Raw genomic sequence first — 15,427 nt, 5'->3', positions numbered from 1 at the left:
CAGTATGTTTTGCTTCACTGATTTACACTTCCAAAATAAGCATTTCTGGCTGGTGGGCATTGGTCCTTTGTCATTTATCTTTTCAGAGAGGACCATACAAGTACAATTATAAACAATTAAAAATAAAAACCAGTTTTGGCCGAAACAAGTGATTTTGACATCATTCATACTAAGCTATTAAAAAAATACTCTTGAAAGTGACTCTACAGATATTAGTTTCCCAGTGGGCAGATTTATAGCAGGCATTTGCTTTCAAGAATGTTAGCCTTTGGGAGACGGAGTGCATTAAATCTTACTGCAATCCATCACACCGCTGCTGGGATCAGACGACATGAAGTCAATGAGTCCAAGAAATGGCTGGGGTTCTTCTTTATTTAAATATTTAGTTAACTAACGGCAGAATTCATCGTGTGTAATTTTTTAAGCTACATTGTGAAGAGACACTCGGCTTTTGAAATGTAGTCATAGATCAAAAAGTGTTAGGTTCAACTTAAAAGCAGTATGACTGCTTTGAAGCATGGATTACTAGCACTCTTGATGGAACCATTCAATAGTAAGACTTCATTTCAGGAGGGATTTTTATCAAGGAGTTTTAAGTTCCTGCATTGCAGGAGAGTTGGAGACCTGGTGGGCTGCACTGGCTGCCTTAGTTCTAGAAATACTTTAAGAGCTGGGCGAGTAGGTACACACCCTGGTGGGTGGGTACATGCTGGGCATATGAGGTGGAGAAACTCTCCATGATTGCTGACGGACACCACTAGCCCATTCTGCACCCTTGTGAGATAGAAAGAGGCCACCCCCACCTCCTGACAGACACAGCCTTCATACAGCTTGGCCAGGAAGCCACAGTCTAGATTCACTGCCTCACTGGGGCAATTTTGTATAGAGTACAATGTACCCATCATCCAGAGAAGCCCTGAACACTGAACTAACTTTGTGCACAGAAAACAGGCTTGATTCCCATCTACTGTGATAGATCTTCTGCTTCTAACTCAGGTCAAATTTGGTTCAATTCACCCCTAAGATAGGGATGGCACACAAGTTTCATCCCCAACATCATTTTGGATTACTTGGAAGAGACTTCCTGGTAAATTTAGTTAAGAAAAATACATAGGCCAAGAATAGGTTCAACGAAAGAAGAGTGTTGTAACCTACTCCTCCACCACCAGCATAGGAGGGAAGAATGGCAGTGCACACGCCATGTGGTCACCACCCAGTCCCAAGGAGCTGCTCGGGTCAATTCCCTCTTAGGACTACTTAGTCCTCTTGGAAGCCCTTTAACCCATTCTGGGATCTCATCCTGTCCAGAAAATGAGGATGCTGAGGTGGGGATACAAAACTACTGCTCCCACCCCTAACACTTCCTTCCCCAGGGCTGTGTTAGAAGCAAGATGCTGCAAGGGCCGCAGAGCAGCAATTTTACAGGCACTAAATTCTTCTGGGTGGACCATCTAGTCCTCTGCTCTTCTAGAAACACTGTCTCACTGTGAGAGAGATGAACTTCACTCACAGAGAAATGCCAGAGTGGCACACACCAGTCCTCACACAGATCTAAACTCCTATTTTAGAGAACCATGGCAAGCACAAAGATCTACAGGGTTGGGGGTGACAAGGGGTTACTGTTCGGGGAAGGGACTTGTTGGCCTATTACACAAGAAGAGTCACCATTCTCTTGGCCAATTAATAGAGTAATAGTTTAAGTCATGGAATTCCTGGTAGTCAAAAGCAGGCTCTTCCCAGAAAGCAAACAGAAAATACGAAATGTTAGAAGACTGCTTCACTCCAGGTTCAGGAGACTCCAGGTTCTCTTCTTGGAGGTGCCCAGAAATGAGAGGCATGCCAAAGCATGACAGTCTCACACAGAGAGGACCCGCAACAGCACGTCTTTCCTCCAGGTCTGACACTGTACGTGCAGGCCACCCCCATCTCTGTGGCCTTCCCTGTCCTCAGAACTCTCCACCATCCACACCTGCTCACCTGTGACTTTCTCGGCAGCCCAGTACTTCCCTACGGTCTCGAGCACCCAGGCTTCATCACGATCCACAATCAGATATGCACTTTGGAAGCTGTGGCAGGAGTTTGCATCTTCATAGTAATTCCCACCTTGTCCGTGTTCTTCCAATAAGGAGACAATGACATCTAAGGCTTCTTTAGCTGTTTCCCCTCTTTCTAAACCAAGCCTGCAGGAAGGAAACCAGAACTATACTTCAGTCATTTCATACCACAGGATTGTTACTAGAGTAACCAAAGACTGGGAAAGGCCGAGTTATGAAGCATGCCAACACGTGTAAACATGTTAAGTCTGCAGAACAATAAGCAAACTGATTAACTGCACTGTATCTCAGAATACACTTCTCACATGTTTGCTTAAAAAACCATATGGGATAGCTAGGTGCAGTGGTTCATGCCTATAATCCTAGCAGTTTGGGAGTGGCAGGAGGATTGCTTGAGCTCAGGAGTTCAAGATCAGCCTGGGCAACATAGTGAGACCTCTTCCTCAAAAAAAAAAAATTTTTTTTAAATTAGCCAGGTATGGGGGGACACACTGGCAGTCTCAGCTACTTGGAAGGCTGATGTGGTATGATTGCTTAAGCCAAGCAGGTCGAGGCTGCAGTGAGCCATGATCATGCCACCGCACTCTAGTCTGGGCATCAGGGTGAGACCCTGTCTCAAAAAAAAAAAAAAGAAGAAAGAAAGAAAGAAAGAAAAAATCATAGGGGTTTTTTCTGTCTTTCGTCATTTCCCTTCCACACAGAAAAGTCGCGAACCCCAGTGGCTTCTCCCTCTTGGAAGGCCCCTGTCTGTCTTCCCCTCTTCTGACTGTGTCTCCCACAGAGCTGGCCGGCTCAGCTCTAGCCCTTACAAAACCACCTCTCTGTGGCATGTACTCCCTCCTGACTCTTACCTGGGCAAAAGGAAAACAAGGCCAAGTCTGGCCTTGATCTCTATTATTCTACACCAGGGATTTTGCTTACTTATTAAAAGTGTTCAAATGCCAGACATTATCCTGTGTCCAGAAAGGACATTGTCCTCTGTCTCTGTCTCAGAGACCTTACTAGGAACGGGCAACTGGTTGAGACATAATCAGTCTTTTCTACATATATCTCCTCCTACCTATCAGCCTACGTCTATTGGTATGGCTTACAGCTTCAGTCATCAAAAGAATATGTATTCCCTTTGAAGTGAGACATCCATCTCCCTCCAGCCTTTCCAATTAATAAACCCTTTAAAGAGGGCACTGATATGGTTTGGCTGTGTCCCCACCCAAATCTCAACTTAAATTATATCTCCCAGATTTCTCACTTATTGTGGGAGGGACCCAAAAGGAGGTAATTGAATTGGGGGGCCGGTCTTTCCCATGCTATTCTCGTGATAGTGAATAAGTCTCACAAGATCTGATGGGTTTATCAGGGGTTCCCGCTTTTGCTTCTTCCTCATTTTCTCTTGCACAGTACTTCCCTCTGTGTGACCTTGGGCAGGTTATATATTTTGAACTTCAGTTTTATGTCATCTATAACATGAATGCCCACATCATTTAGTTGCTGTTAAGAGTAGGTTTATGAGATAACATCCATGAAAATATGCAGTGCTAGTGCCTGTGACCAGGAAAGTGATCAGTAAATTTCTGGAGGTAGAACACTGTGGCAGAGAAACGTGACTCAGAGATACATGGACCCAGCTTCTAGTTCTGGCTCTGCTACTCACTGGCATTATGATCTTAAGCAATGTGACCTTTCCAAACCTTGATTTTTCTCATCTGCAGATTGAAAACAATACCACCTCCCTCTATGGCTGCTATGAAAGAGGATAGTACATGCCATGTACTCAGGAAGTGTACATTTATTCATCTGTTCATTCGAATTATAATTCAGGTGGCAGGAACACAGGAGTCTTAGAACCCGGGCAATGGCACTACTACAATGGTGGTACAAGCCAGTTCTTGGTGAATTTTCAACTTGACAAGTAACAACTATTCAAATTTATCTAATTTGATGCTTCCTAAAGGGATATTTCACTATGCTGCCGTGGAGAAGAAAAGCTAATACAACTAATCTATAGGCTGATTATTATAACAGGCTTATGTTTGTAGTCAAATAATTACATGACAATTCATTTGACATTTCTCATTTTAAGCTTATGTAGCAAGACTCGGTTACAAGGTAGTGATTTACAAAGCTGAACCCTAAAACCTTAGGAGAGGGATAAAAGAATAAACCCATTAGAAGATTGAATTCAGCTGACTTTTCCTTTGGTCAATGTCATCTCCTCCAAAGAGAAGGAACAGAAGCAGGCACTCATCTTGAGGCTCCGGAACAAACAAAGGTGCTGTGAGTGCCTCTTGGAAGCTCAAGCTGTGCCCACTCAAAGGCCTCCTTCCTCCTTTCCACGGTCCCTGGTAGCCCCCTGGTCACAATGCCTCATGCAGACATTCCAGGCAGAATCCTGTTCCCAGGGCCTTTGCAGGGCCCCAACTTGCCCGTGCAAACATGTGCTAGGAGCATGTGAATACACAGTCAGCTGTAACAGCCCCGTCTTCGGAGCTTGTGACTTATCTTTTTTGATTTCTAGTGCACTCTTCTGATGTTCTGCCTATGTGCATTCCACACTGAGGCCCTAGCACGTGCACTTGCCCTCCCATGCTGACTTTGATGTCCTCTGGCAGAGTTGGCAACAGGACCTCAGCACTATCCACAGACCTAATTCTGATTTCACCCTCCTATCCCTTGTGCCAGGACCGTGGGTCAGAGACACCCCTTTGTCCCACCTGATTATTCCCACCTGCTCTTCCTACCGTGCGATGAGGACAGAGCTACTGCTCCATAGGACAAGGGCCGTGAATAACAACAGGGTTACACCATCGCCCTCTGCAACTGAGAAATGCAGATGAATCCCATGGCACTGGGTGCAGAAGAGATGCCAGAGAGACCTGGGGCCGCAAGTCACACGGCATCCAGAGGCCTATGTTAAAGCCATTCCCAATAGTCTCACCTCCTACATGGGGCAGATTCATGTGATTCCAGAAGAGGGCAGTGCTCTCTGGCCCCATGCCTAATTTCACGTTGGCTGCTACCCCTCCGCATGGGCAGGACCAGGACAGGGAAGGGGAAGAAACTCAACGGGCCAAGGTTAGAGTCCCACTGTAACATCTATCTTCTGTGCAGTTCAAATCCTTCCAAAGTGTGTGCTTTGTCCAGCTTGTTCTGGGCCTGGGAATTAGATGCTCCTGAATTCAATTCCTAGTTTTATGGGACAATCTTTCCTTGGGAGCCCATGACCTTCTCACAGGTATGTCAAGTTCACCCTGCCCGTTCCTGAAAGGTTAACACATCTCACTGAGAAAGACGGGTCACACCTGTACTTCCCCTGCTTAAAGCCCCTTTGTTTAGAAACTCTGCTTATCTTTTCAACATCTGTGCCTCCATGGATTAGGAGACCCCTGTCCCTTTCTATCTCAAATCAGGTAAAACTAGATTTGCCATGGACATATAATCACTGACTTGGGAAAAGTAATAAAAAAAGGCAATGCTGCCCCCTTGGAGAGATGGGCCTGGTATTCTTACCGGACTCAGGTGCAAATAATCTTCCTCCACTCCACAATCAAGCAGTCTGCCAGGCCCTTCTGGGGTCAGGACCTTTTGGAAATTGGAAATTCCCAGCCTTCAGCCAGAGGGCTGGAAGCAGGAAGGCAATGCTGTGAAGTGATTGCTTGTCCCCCTGGTTTCCCCAAAAATTCATATGTTAAGCCTAATCTCCAGTGGGATGGTATGGTAGGCGGGGCCTTTGGGAGGTGATGAGGTCATGAGGGGTGGAGGCACCATGATGGGATTAGTGCCCTTAAAAGAAGAGCCACCAGAACGCATCCTCTTTCTCTGTTCTCTGCCATGTGAGGATACAGGGGAAGAGGGCCGTCTGCAAACCAGCAAGCAGGCTCTCCCCAAACACTGGGTCTGCTGGCGCCTTGATCTCAGATTTCCCAGTCACTAGGAATGTGAAAAATAAATTTGTGTAGTTTAAAGCCCCTAGGCTATGGTATGTTTGTTGTAGCAGCCCAAATGGACTAAGACGAGTAATAACACAGGTGATGGATGTGAAGGTGATCTAGGGAAAGAGCGTGTGAAACTTTTTGACTTATCTCCATCTCTCAGGGTCCTGAAATTCCTGTGTCATTGACAGTTGAAGTAAAATGTGTTCCACCACATAGAGGAGTGGCCTCTCTGAGGTTAGCAGGCCCTGGGATCCCTGGCTTAGCCGCCTTCTAGCTCTGGGGCCTTGGGCAACTCCTTTAATCCTCCTAAGCTCCAGTGTCCTCACCTCTCAAAGGGAGGAGCCCTACTTCACTGGGTGACTGTGAGAGTTAAATGAAATAATATGTGCAAAGCATGTCTTACCATAGTGTTCAGGAAATAGTAACTCTGATTACACAGGTTCCTCCTGCCTACAAATGGTGACTGAGTCTCCTTTTAAATCACCTAAGTCCTCACATTCACCAACAACCTAAAGACAAATTACAGACCTTTCCAAATTTTCACACTGGCCTTTTGTCAAGGACTTTTGTGATTTTTAACATGCTGAAGGTCCGATGGAATGTGTCTAGAATTATAAGATGTTCTGAAATATTGGAATTGACTAGGTTTTAGTGCCATTGTTAAACACAAATGGGAGTAGCAAAAGTCAGTGTGCAGGAAAAAAAAGAATAAAGTAGTTATGCAAAGAGAAGAAAGGGCAAGAAACACTGAAAAGAAGGCAGCAGTCTGCTGGAGGCAGTTGCTACCAGCTTGGAGAGCAGATGGTTAAATTTTAGGGATTTTGAGCCAGTTGTGAAACTGTTGGTAGCTTGAAACCCATCACGGTGGAAGTATTTACACTAAGGAAATTGAAAAAGGACTCAAACAGCGTTGCCCCTTCCCTCCATCAGGCTGGTTGTTAAACATTTACCAGCATACTTCTGACAAAGAGGTTCCAAATGCTTCCTAGTTCTCATCCATGTTGAGGCCCAGACCTATCATGTCTGACAGACCTTGGATTATAAGTGGCACCCTAGGCTGGATGTGGTGGTTCACGCCTGTAATCCCAGCACTTTGGGAGGCCGAGGCGGGCAGATCAAGAGGTCAAGAGATCGAGACCATCCTGGCTAACACGGTGAAACCCTGTCTCTACTAAAAATACAAAAAATTAGCTGGGCGTGGTGGTGGGCACCTGTAGTCTCAGCTACTCAGGAGGCTGAGGCAGGAGAATGGCGTGAACCCAGGAGGCAGAGGTTGCACTGAGCCAAGATGATGCCACTGTACTCCAGCCTGGGTGACAGAGCAAGAGTCTGTCAAAAAAAAAAAAAAAAGAAAAAATGCACCCTAACATCCAGAAAATAAATTCCCCTTTCTTTCCTTCCCTTTTTTTTTTTTTTTTTTTTTTTTGAGACAGAGTCTTGTTCTGTGACCCAGGCTGGAGTGCAATGGCATGATCTCAGCTCACTGCAACCTCCCCACCTGGGTTCAAGCAAACCTCCCACCTCAGTCTCCCAAGTAGCTGGGACCACAGGCATGGGCCACCATACTGGGTTAATTTTGTATATTTTGTAGACAGAGGATTTTACCATGTTGCCGAGGCTGGTCTTGAACTCCTGGGCTCAAGCAATCCTCCTGCTTCGGCCTCCCAAAGTGCTAAGATTACAGGGCATAAGCCACCATGTCAGGCCCTTTTTTTCCTTCTTTTAGACAGGGTCTCAACCTGTCACCCAGGCTGGAGTGCAGTAGTGCAATCATGGTTCACTGCAGCCCTGACCTCATGGACTCAGCAATCCTCCCGCCTCATCCTCTCAAGTAGTTGAGACTACGAGCATGCAACAGTGCAACCAGCTACATTTTGCATTTGTTTTGTAGAAACAGGCTTTTGCCATGTTGCCCAGGCTGGTGTTGAACTCCTGGGCTCAAGTGATCCTCATGACTCGCCTCCTACAGTGCTGGTGATAGCAGTGGTGGCCCATCTGGAGGAGCCACTGTGAAGATGCCGGCTGCAATTTGTGAGGCTGGTGGGAGTCCTGACCCCTATCGAGTTGGCAGGGTGGGAGCCCCATGCTCCCAGGGACAGCTGCAGCTGCTCTGGACCTGGGCATCGCTGTGCTGTCAGGAGCCCAGGAAGCCCTTGCCCCTATAGGCTTGGAAGTACCTGCTTCCTGCTCCCTGACCTCTTCCTGCTCCCAGCGCCTGCTCCAGTGCAGAGCAAAGTTGTGGCTGAGCCCAGGTGCTATCGCAACCTGGCTGGGTGTGCACATGCTCAGGGTGGTGCTGACATGTCAGCTCCCTGCCGCCCTGGGCTTCTCCAGACTTTGGGCACCAATGAGCATGGGAGGGAGGCTGGGAGGGCTGAGGGCAGCTCAGTGTGAACCTGCCAGTGCCCCCCAGGATGAAAAACCTAGGCACCATGGATGGCATGTTAATGGCAGGAGGCAGACAGGTTCCTGGGTGGAAAAGAGCAGGTCTCCGGTGAAACCCCACCTTCAAGCCAGGAACAGCCTGAAGCCTGGACTGCCAGTTCCCGGTGGAGTACACAGCTCAGAGTAAGAACTTATGGTGCTTTTTCCGGGCCTGCCCATGACCCGATCAGCAAGCACTTCCTCCTTTCTGAGCCCATAAAAACCCCAGACTCAGCCAGACTCACACAGACACTGGGACCACCAGCTGTAGAAAGGAGCTACCAACTTCGGGCCTCCTTGACTCGCTGGGATGACCTGCCTGTGGAAGGGAGCTACCCATTACAGGTCTCTCTCTGCCGAGAGCTGGATACTCGTCAGGATGACCTGCCTGCAGAATGGAGCTACCCACTTTGGGTCTCCTGAGAGCTGTTCTGTCACTCAATGAAGCTCCTCACCACCTTGCTCACTCTCCAGCTATGTATCTCATTCTTCCTGAACATGGGACAAGAACTTGGGACCTGCCAAATGGTGGAACTGAAAGAGCTGTAACACAAACAGTGCTGAAGCATGCCCCCATCCCCCACCATTCACCACATTGCAGGTGATGACAAGGAGAGAAGAGTTGCAGCCCTTTGGGGAGTCCAGACCTAGGGGCTCCCCGAGCCAGGGCTGTGACACCCTCTTTGGGGCTCTGCAGTTCCTGGCATTTCCAAGCTGCCAGGCACCACCATGTTCCTTAGTGACTGCAGTGGAAGCCATTTGCAGTATGCCTGGTCCAGCTGCAGCCTCGCACAGAGCTAGTGCCTGTGTCAGCGCCTGTGCCGATGCCTAGAACTGCCCATCCCGCTGTAGCTGGCACACCTGGCTGTGTGCAGGGGTTGGACCCCATGCTTGCTCACATACCCCTTACCCCTCTGCGCCTGGCTTGCCCTTGGAAGGCATGAGATCCAGGCCAGTAGCGTGAGCTGAGTATAGCGTGCCGGGTCAAGTGATGGAAAAAACCCAGCAGACTGACCAAAACTCAGGCAAAGGTGCCATCAGCCACAGAGGTTTCTGGCTGGAAAAGCAACACTCTAAGGATCATGTGACACTGAGATTACAGGCACAAGCCAGTGTACCTGGCCAAATTCCCACTTTTATGTTAGCTTCTACTGGCTACTCATTACTTGGAACCAACTTCATGAAACATGCAAAAATGTGTACATGTCTTTATGTGCCTCTTCCTCAGGAGAAAGGGACTAGTGGTCAGAGAACAGTGAATCAAAAATAACAGATGAAGCTTAGCTTTCAGATAAATGTCACTGAAAACACATTATAAAAACAGTATTGCCTAACGCTTACATTCCCATAAGCCTCTAGGAAACATACACAAATTATACCTTTATCTTAAAATCACTGCCTATTACATTACTACTGTCATTCCCTTATGTCTCTTTGAGTTGAGGTTGGATTTCACATGCTGCTGGAAAGTACAAAGTACCAGGATAAGTATAGGGGTAAGTGCTGTATTCATTGAATAATTAACCACAGTCTAGCAGGCCCTTGAAAGAGCGCGTGAAATGGATATAGCCTGCTCTCATAGGAGCTGTCCAGGGAGGAACTGGCACTAGGCACAGAGTGCAAGCAAGGCCAGAGAAAGTAGTGGTTCCTTACACAGCAATACCTACGGAGGCACCAAGCCCCAAATTAAGAGAATGCAACCAACTGGCAGAAAGTTTCCCCTGGAGCAGTGGTTCTCACCATAACCATGCATCAGCACCAGCTGGAGAACTTGTTAAAACAGGTTGTTGGCCCCTGGGTGTGAAGTAGGGACTGAGAATTTACATTTCTAGCAAGTTCCCAGGCCATGCTTGTTCACCAGCCACACTTTGAGAACCACTACTCTAGAACTTGCCACACAAACTGTGGTTTTTCAACCTGCAGTATCAATATCATCTGGAGTTTCTTAAAAATTAATACAGGAATTAAATCATTAAAAAGGAAATCTGGGGCTGGATGTGGTGGTCCATGCCTGTAATCCCAGCACTCTGGGAGGCTGAGGCAGGCGGATCACTTGAGGTCAGAAGTTCGAGACCAGCCTGGTCAACACGGTGAAATTCTATCCGTACTAAAAATACAAAAATTAACTAGGTATGGTGGCATACAACTGTAATCCCATCTACTCAGCAGGCTGAAGCAGGAGAATCGCTTGAACCTGGGAGGCAGAGGTTGCAGTCAGCCGAGATCATACCACTGCACTCCTGGGAAACAGAGCAAGACTTGTCTAAAAAAGAGAGAGAAAGAGAGAGAGAATGCTGGGTAATGAGCATGAGTTACTTTTAAGATTTCATTGGTATGAAATGACCCTTCAAAATCTGCCTATGCTTGGCTGAACTGATCATAGCTGCTTTAAAGATGAAACCAGACCCCGAACTCAAAGATCCACTTAAGGTGTAGAATGGAGCTACCCACTTTGGGTCTCCTGAGAGCTGTTCTGTCACTCAATGAAGCTCTTCACCACCTTGCTCACTCTCCAGTTGTCCATCCCCACCCTGAAGAATCTACTAGTGACAGGTCCTCTTCACACCCTTTTTATTGCAATAGCTGGACATGGCTAGCCCAAGATGGAGTTAAAGTTATATGGTGAAGGTTAAACTCTCATCCTGTCATCTACTCCGGACCTTGCTAATTATCACAACGCCAAGTCTGTGACAAATATATCTTCTCTGTCTACCTCCCTCAGCCTTGTAGCTTCAGGTCAAATGAACCTCCCCCTGAAAGCATTCACAAATATGACCAGTCTGTGATAATCTGTGAACATCCTGCAGTGTTTGCTGAAGGCCACACCATGGAATTCTGTGCCATTCACGTGGCATCAAATCTCAGATGACTTTCAGTTACCTCTCTCCCACTATCTTCTTATATTACTCTTACAATTTCCATTGTTCAATTTTCTTCTTCCTGCAACCAGACTAAAATCCCTTTGAAGCTTTGAGCTGCTTCATGTGCCCACAGAGTCTAGCACAAAGTAGATATTCAGTAAACTCCTGTTGCTTTATTGGTTGATAATCTTAAAAAATACATCAGGGGCTCTGAAGAAAGACAAAAAATCCTCTTCCACTGTCGCTTAGAAATCAACTATTAAAATGGTAATTTTGCCTGTTCTATAAGTCCCATACTGCAAATACAATAAAAAAAACACTGGAGAGCTGTCAAAATATAAACTCAAAACTTCTTGGTATTCTATACATTTCATTTTGCGAATCAAGAGAAAACTAGCTATAAATAACTGGTTTTTAAAAACTGGCTTTTTCTGCCTTTTCCCCAGCTCAGGGAAGCTGCTCTTGCTGAGTTTATAAGAATGAGGAATGGTAAGGAAAGGTAAGAAAGGCAGGAAGTCACTGTGGTATCAAAAGGGTGTCCCTGGCCGACCTCTCCATCAGGTGGCAGAGGAGTGAGTTCCCGAGGCCGCTGTCTAAATGTGCCGTTTCCCCTGCAAAACCAAAGCCAACCCCATTCCTTTTTCTAGGATGTTAGCTTTGGGAGTTCTTCGGAAGTCATCCAGTCTAGACCTCATGTTGAAAAAATGAGGAAACTGTGGCCCAGAGAGGTGATGTAACTTGGTACATCCACACTGAAAGCCAAGAACTCCAGCTCCCAGCCCAATCTTCTTTCAACTATGTCATGATTTTATTTCAATTCACTATTTCAGGGACAAAACAAGGCATTTCAGAATGCTGCTTTGTTCCAGCCTACCTTCTACTTTAGTCATTCATTTAAAATTCAGTTATTGATCACTCATTACAGGCCAGGCACACAGTTCTCAGTGCTTATGACACAGGAGTGCACAGACAAAGATTCCTGCCCTATCCAGCTTTGCACAGCAGCTTCCTTCTGCTGTATAGCAGCTGGGAGAGGAGAAAAAGGAAGAAAAAACAACTGAGACTTAGAGAGGAAAGGAGGGAAGTGATCTCTGTTCCATTTTTCTTTTCTGGTTTATGGTTTTTCATATTTATATATATATTATATATTTCAAGTACTATAAAATCCATCCATTTAAACTATACAGTTCAGTGGTTTTTAGTATACTCACAAAGTTGTGCAGCCATCACCACAATCTAAAGTTTAGAACACTTTCAATACCCACAAAAGAAAGCTCATGCCCATTAGCAATCACTCCCCATTCTCTCACCCACATCCAAACCCCAGGCAACCACTAATCTAACTTCCTGCCTCTATGGATTTGCCTATTCTGTATATTTCATATAAATAGAATCATATAATATGTGACCTTTTGTGTCTGGCTTCTCTCTCGGTATAATGTTTTCATGATCATTATGCTTTAGTGTGTATCTGTACTTGATTCTTTTTTTTTTTTTTTTTTTTTTTGATGGAGTCTTGCTGTTGTTGCCTAGGCTGGAGTGCAATGACGTGATCTCGGCTTACTGCAACCTCCATCTTCCGGGTTCCAGCAATTCTCCTGCCACAGCCTCCTGAGTAGCTGGGATATTGGCGCCCAGCACCACGCTCGGTTAATTTTTGTATTTTTCATAGAGACGGAGTTTCACCATGTTGGCCAGGCTGGTCTCAAACTCCTGACCTCAGGTGATCCACCTGCTTTGGCCTTCCAAAGTGCTGGGATTACAGGCATGAGCCACCATGCCCAGCCACTTGATTATTTTTTTATTGTTAAATAACATTCCATTGTAATCCATTCATTTACCCCATCATCTTAAAGTTTCTATCAAAAGGCACACACCATCTTTGGAAGGATTATGTTAAAAAATGCAAAGTTTAGGAAGAAATACATCCTGTCCCCATTTCCAACCTTTTCTGGGAAGTTGTTTCAAAGAATCACCGTGCAGTACCTGACCAGATCCATCCCCAGCAAGGCTTCTATCTCGGCAGCTGGCTCTCTGGTGTTGATGGCTTCATTGGCTATGCACACTCCATGTTCATTGGCTCCCATTTCTGCCCCCCAGAGCCAGGCGGGTCTGCTTATCATTATGGCATGGGTCCTCGGAACTTGGTCGATTGAAATGTAAGTGCACTGAAAAACAAACGCAGGAAAGAAAACGCCATCACCTGTCAGGTACTACCTCATTTCCGCCTGGGTACTTATACTGTACCATCGTATCAGTTATAAACAGAGCCAAAAAATAAAAGGCCTTGGGAATACCCTGATTTTTAAATCTTCACAATTCAGCTCAAAAGTCTCCATGGTGAGTTTCAGTCTGTGTGGCTCATGCCAATCTATTCCTGGTGCTCACGTAATAGGGCAATCATCTTGAACCAGCTATTCAGCCAGTCATCATCCTGAACATCCTAAGCCTGCCCATTTCAACAGGCACAGGCGGCTGCCAGCATTCACCAATATTGAACACAGCTATTTACGAGCCCTACCTTCAAAAGAAACTTTATCTAGAAGCCTAAGATAGAAAGCAGATAAAAAGGAAGATCTTTGTCTAAAGAAAGCAGAACCCTGAGTCCCCCTGCAAGGACCATTGGGGTTTCCTGTAACACAGTTTGATAGCTTACATGGTTGCTCTAGTGGTGGAAAACAGAAAAGGATCATAACATTTGCATTTAACTACTGCATTACACTGTGGGCTTTCCTGTCTGTCCCATTTGATCCTCACACTAAGACAAAGAGGTGGACACAGAAGGAAACAGTCCCACGGAGGTGCATCTCCAGCTGCTCTCAGAACTGCAGAACATGCAACTTAGTGGGGCATCTTACCTTCTCCAGGCTGCGGTGGCTTTACCTGGAAAATGAGGGAGCTAATTTGAGTCAAACTATTTCTTCCCAAGTATTTTTAACCTCAGAACACTTTCTTCATACAAACTCTTACACAGAATCAAAAGCACAATAAAATCAGGCCAAGTATGTCCAGGCAAAGGGAGGAAGAGGCCTGGGACCAGGGTGTGGGTAACCCTCAGAGTCTCGCCCTCCTGTGCTTCCCTTTTCCCTCCCCACATTGTGACCCATGGCAGAGGAACCTGCAACTAGCTTCCCCATAGGGGCCTCCTGACTCTGACATTCTATGAGCCTATGACACTCTTTGTGTGTTGGATGCTGTATTGAATTCAAGTCTCTAAGTTACACAGTGCTCTGGAGCTCTCAAGGGAGAATTTTATCAGCTGCAGGAGTCATTTACGTTTTAAACTGGGCAGCTGAAAGCAACAGTAGTCTTAGATCTTTCTTTTTTTAACTCAAGACCCAGCTATATCGACGGAATGCAGCCCACAAAGCTATTCTGTATTGACTTCCCATAATTGCTAAACCTCATGTAAGAGCTAAAACCCGTGTGGCACACACGTTGGTCAGGTGACTTTGGCTCTGCACAATTCATGTTAGGTGTTGCTCTGCACTGGGATAATGTCATTTAACTCGATAAATATTTGCAAACTGAAAGCTAATTATATCCAGAGGTTTTCAAGAGACTCTTGAATTTTTCATGGCAAATTGACAATAAAATATACTCAAGATTTGTCCCCTATGCAGTTCCCAAAAGTTAGTTATTTAAAAAGAAAAAAAAGATTCTTGTAGAGCACAAAGCTGGTCACAGCAGTAATCAAACTCTGCTCCTCTGTGCTCTTCTGAAATGGAATTGACGTTTACATCTTAACAATGCACTCTATGTCAAAAAGTAGTCCAGGCATTGACCAACACTTTCCAAAACCCCTGTCCCAGTGACAACTTTTGTCTTGAAAGCAACGAGTAAATAGAAAACTAATCTCAGCTTCTTAAGCACAGATTTATTATACAGGTTTTTAAAAATGCAGGAAAAAAAGTAAAAATTAGGAAATCGTTTATTTGTCCTCAAATTCATTTTTACACACTCATTTCTATTTTCCCAATTATTTACAGAGCACCAACTACACGCAAAGCATTTTGTGCTAAATGCTGCAAGCAGAAATCAGTGAGGAGGCCCAGGCCCTGTCCTTTTGGTTGGGGAGGAAGGCAAAGGCATGCACACAAATTCCTATGAGCCCAGGACAGCTTCAGGGTCTCCAAGGCCTGCCTGCTTCCTTCCT

General features: G+C 45.8%; 1 protein-coding gene across 3 annotated transcripts in view; it reads right to left on the bottom strand.

The window, feature by feature from the left end:
• SCRN1 (secernin 1) overlaps nt 1-15,427 on the bottom strand; it is a 72,558-nt gene that overhangs the window by 21,624 nt on the left and 35,507 nt on the right. For all 3 annotated transcript variants that reach the window (XM_073009008.1, XM_007981738.3, XM_007981742.3), the window contains 2 exons: nt 13,258-13,439; nt 1,978-2,180 (listed from right to left, as the gene is read on the bottom strand). In XM_073009008.1, the coding sequence (XP_072865109.1) occupies nt 1,978-2,180; nt 13,258-13,439 (385 nt within the window). The remainder of the gene's footprint in view (nt 1-1,977; nt 2,181-13,257; nt 13,440-15,427) is intronic.

The sequence above is a fragment of the Chlorocebus sabaeus genome, chromosome 21 (genome assembly GCF_047675955.1).
Source record: "Chlorocebus sabaeus isolate Y175 chromosome 21, mChlSab1.0.hap1, whole genome shotgun sequence".
NCBI lineage: Eukaryota > Metazoa > Chordata > Mammalia > Primates > Cercopithecidae > Chlorocebus > Chlorocebus sabaeus.
This window is presented reverse-complemented; position numbering and strand designations above follow the sequence as displayed.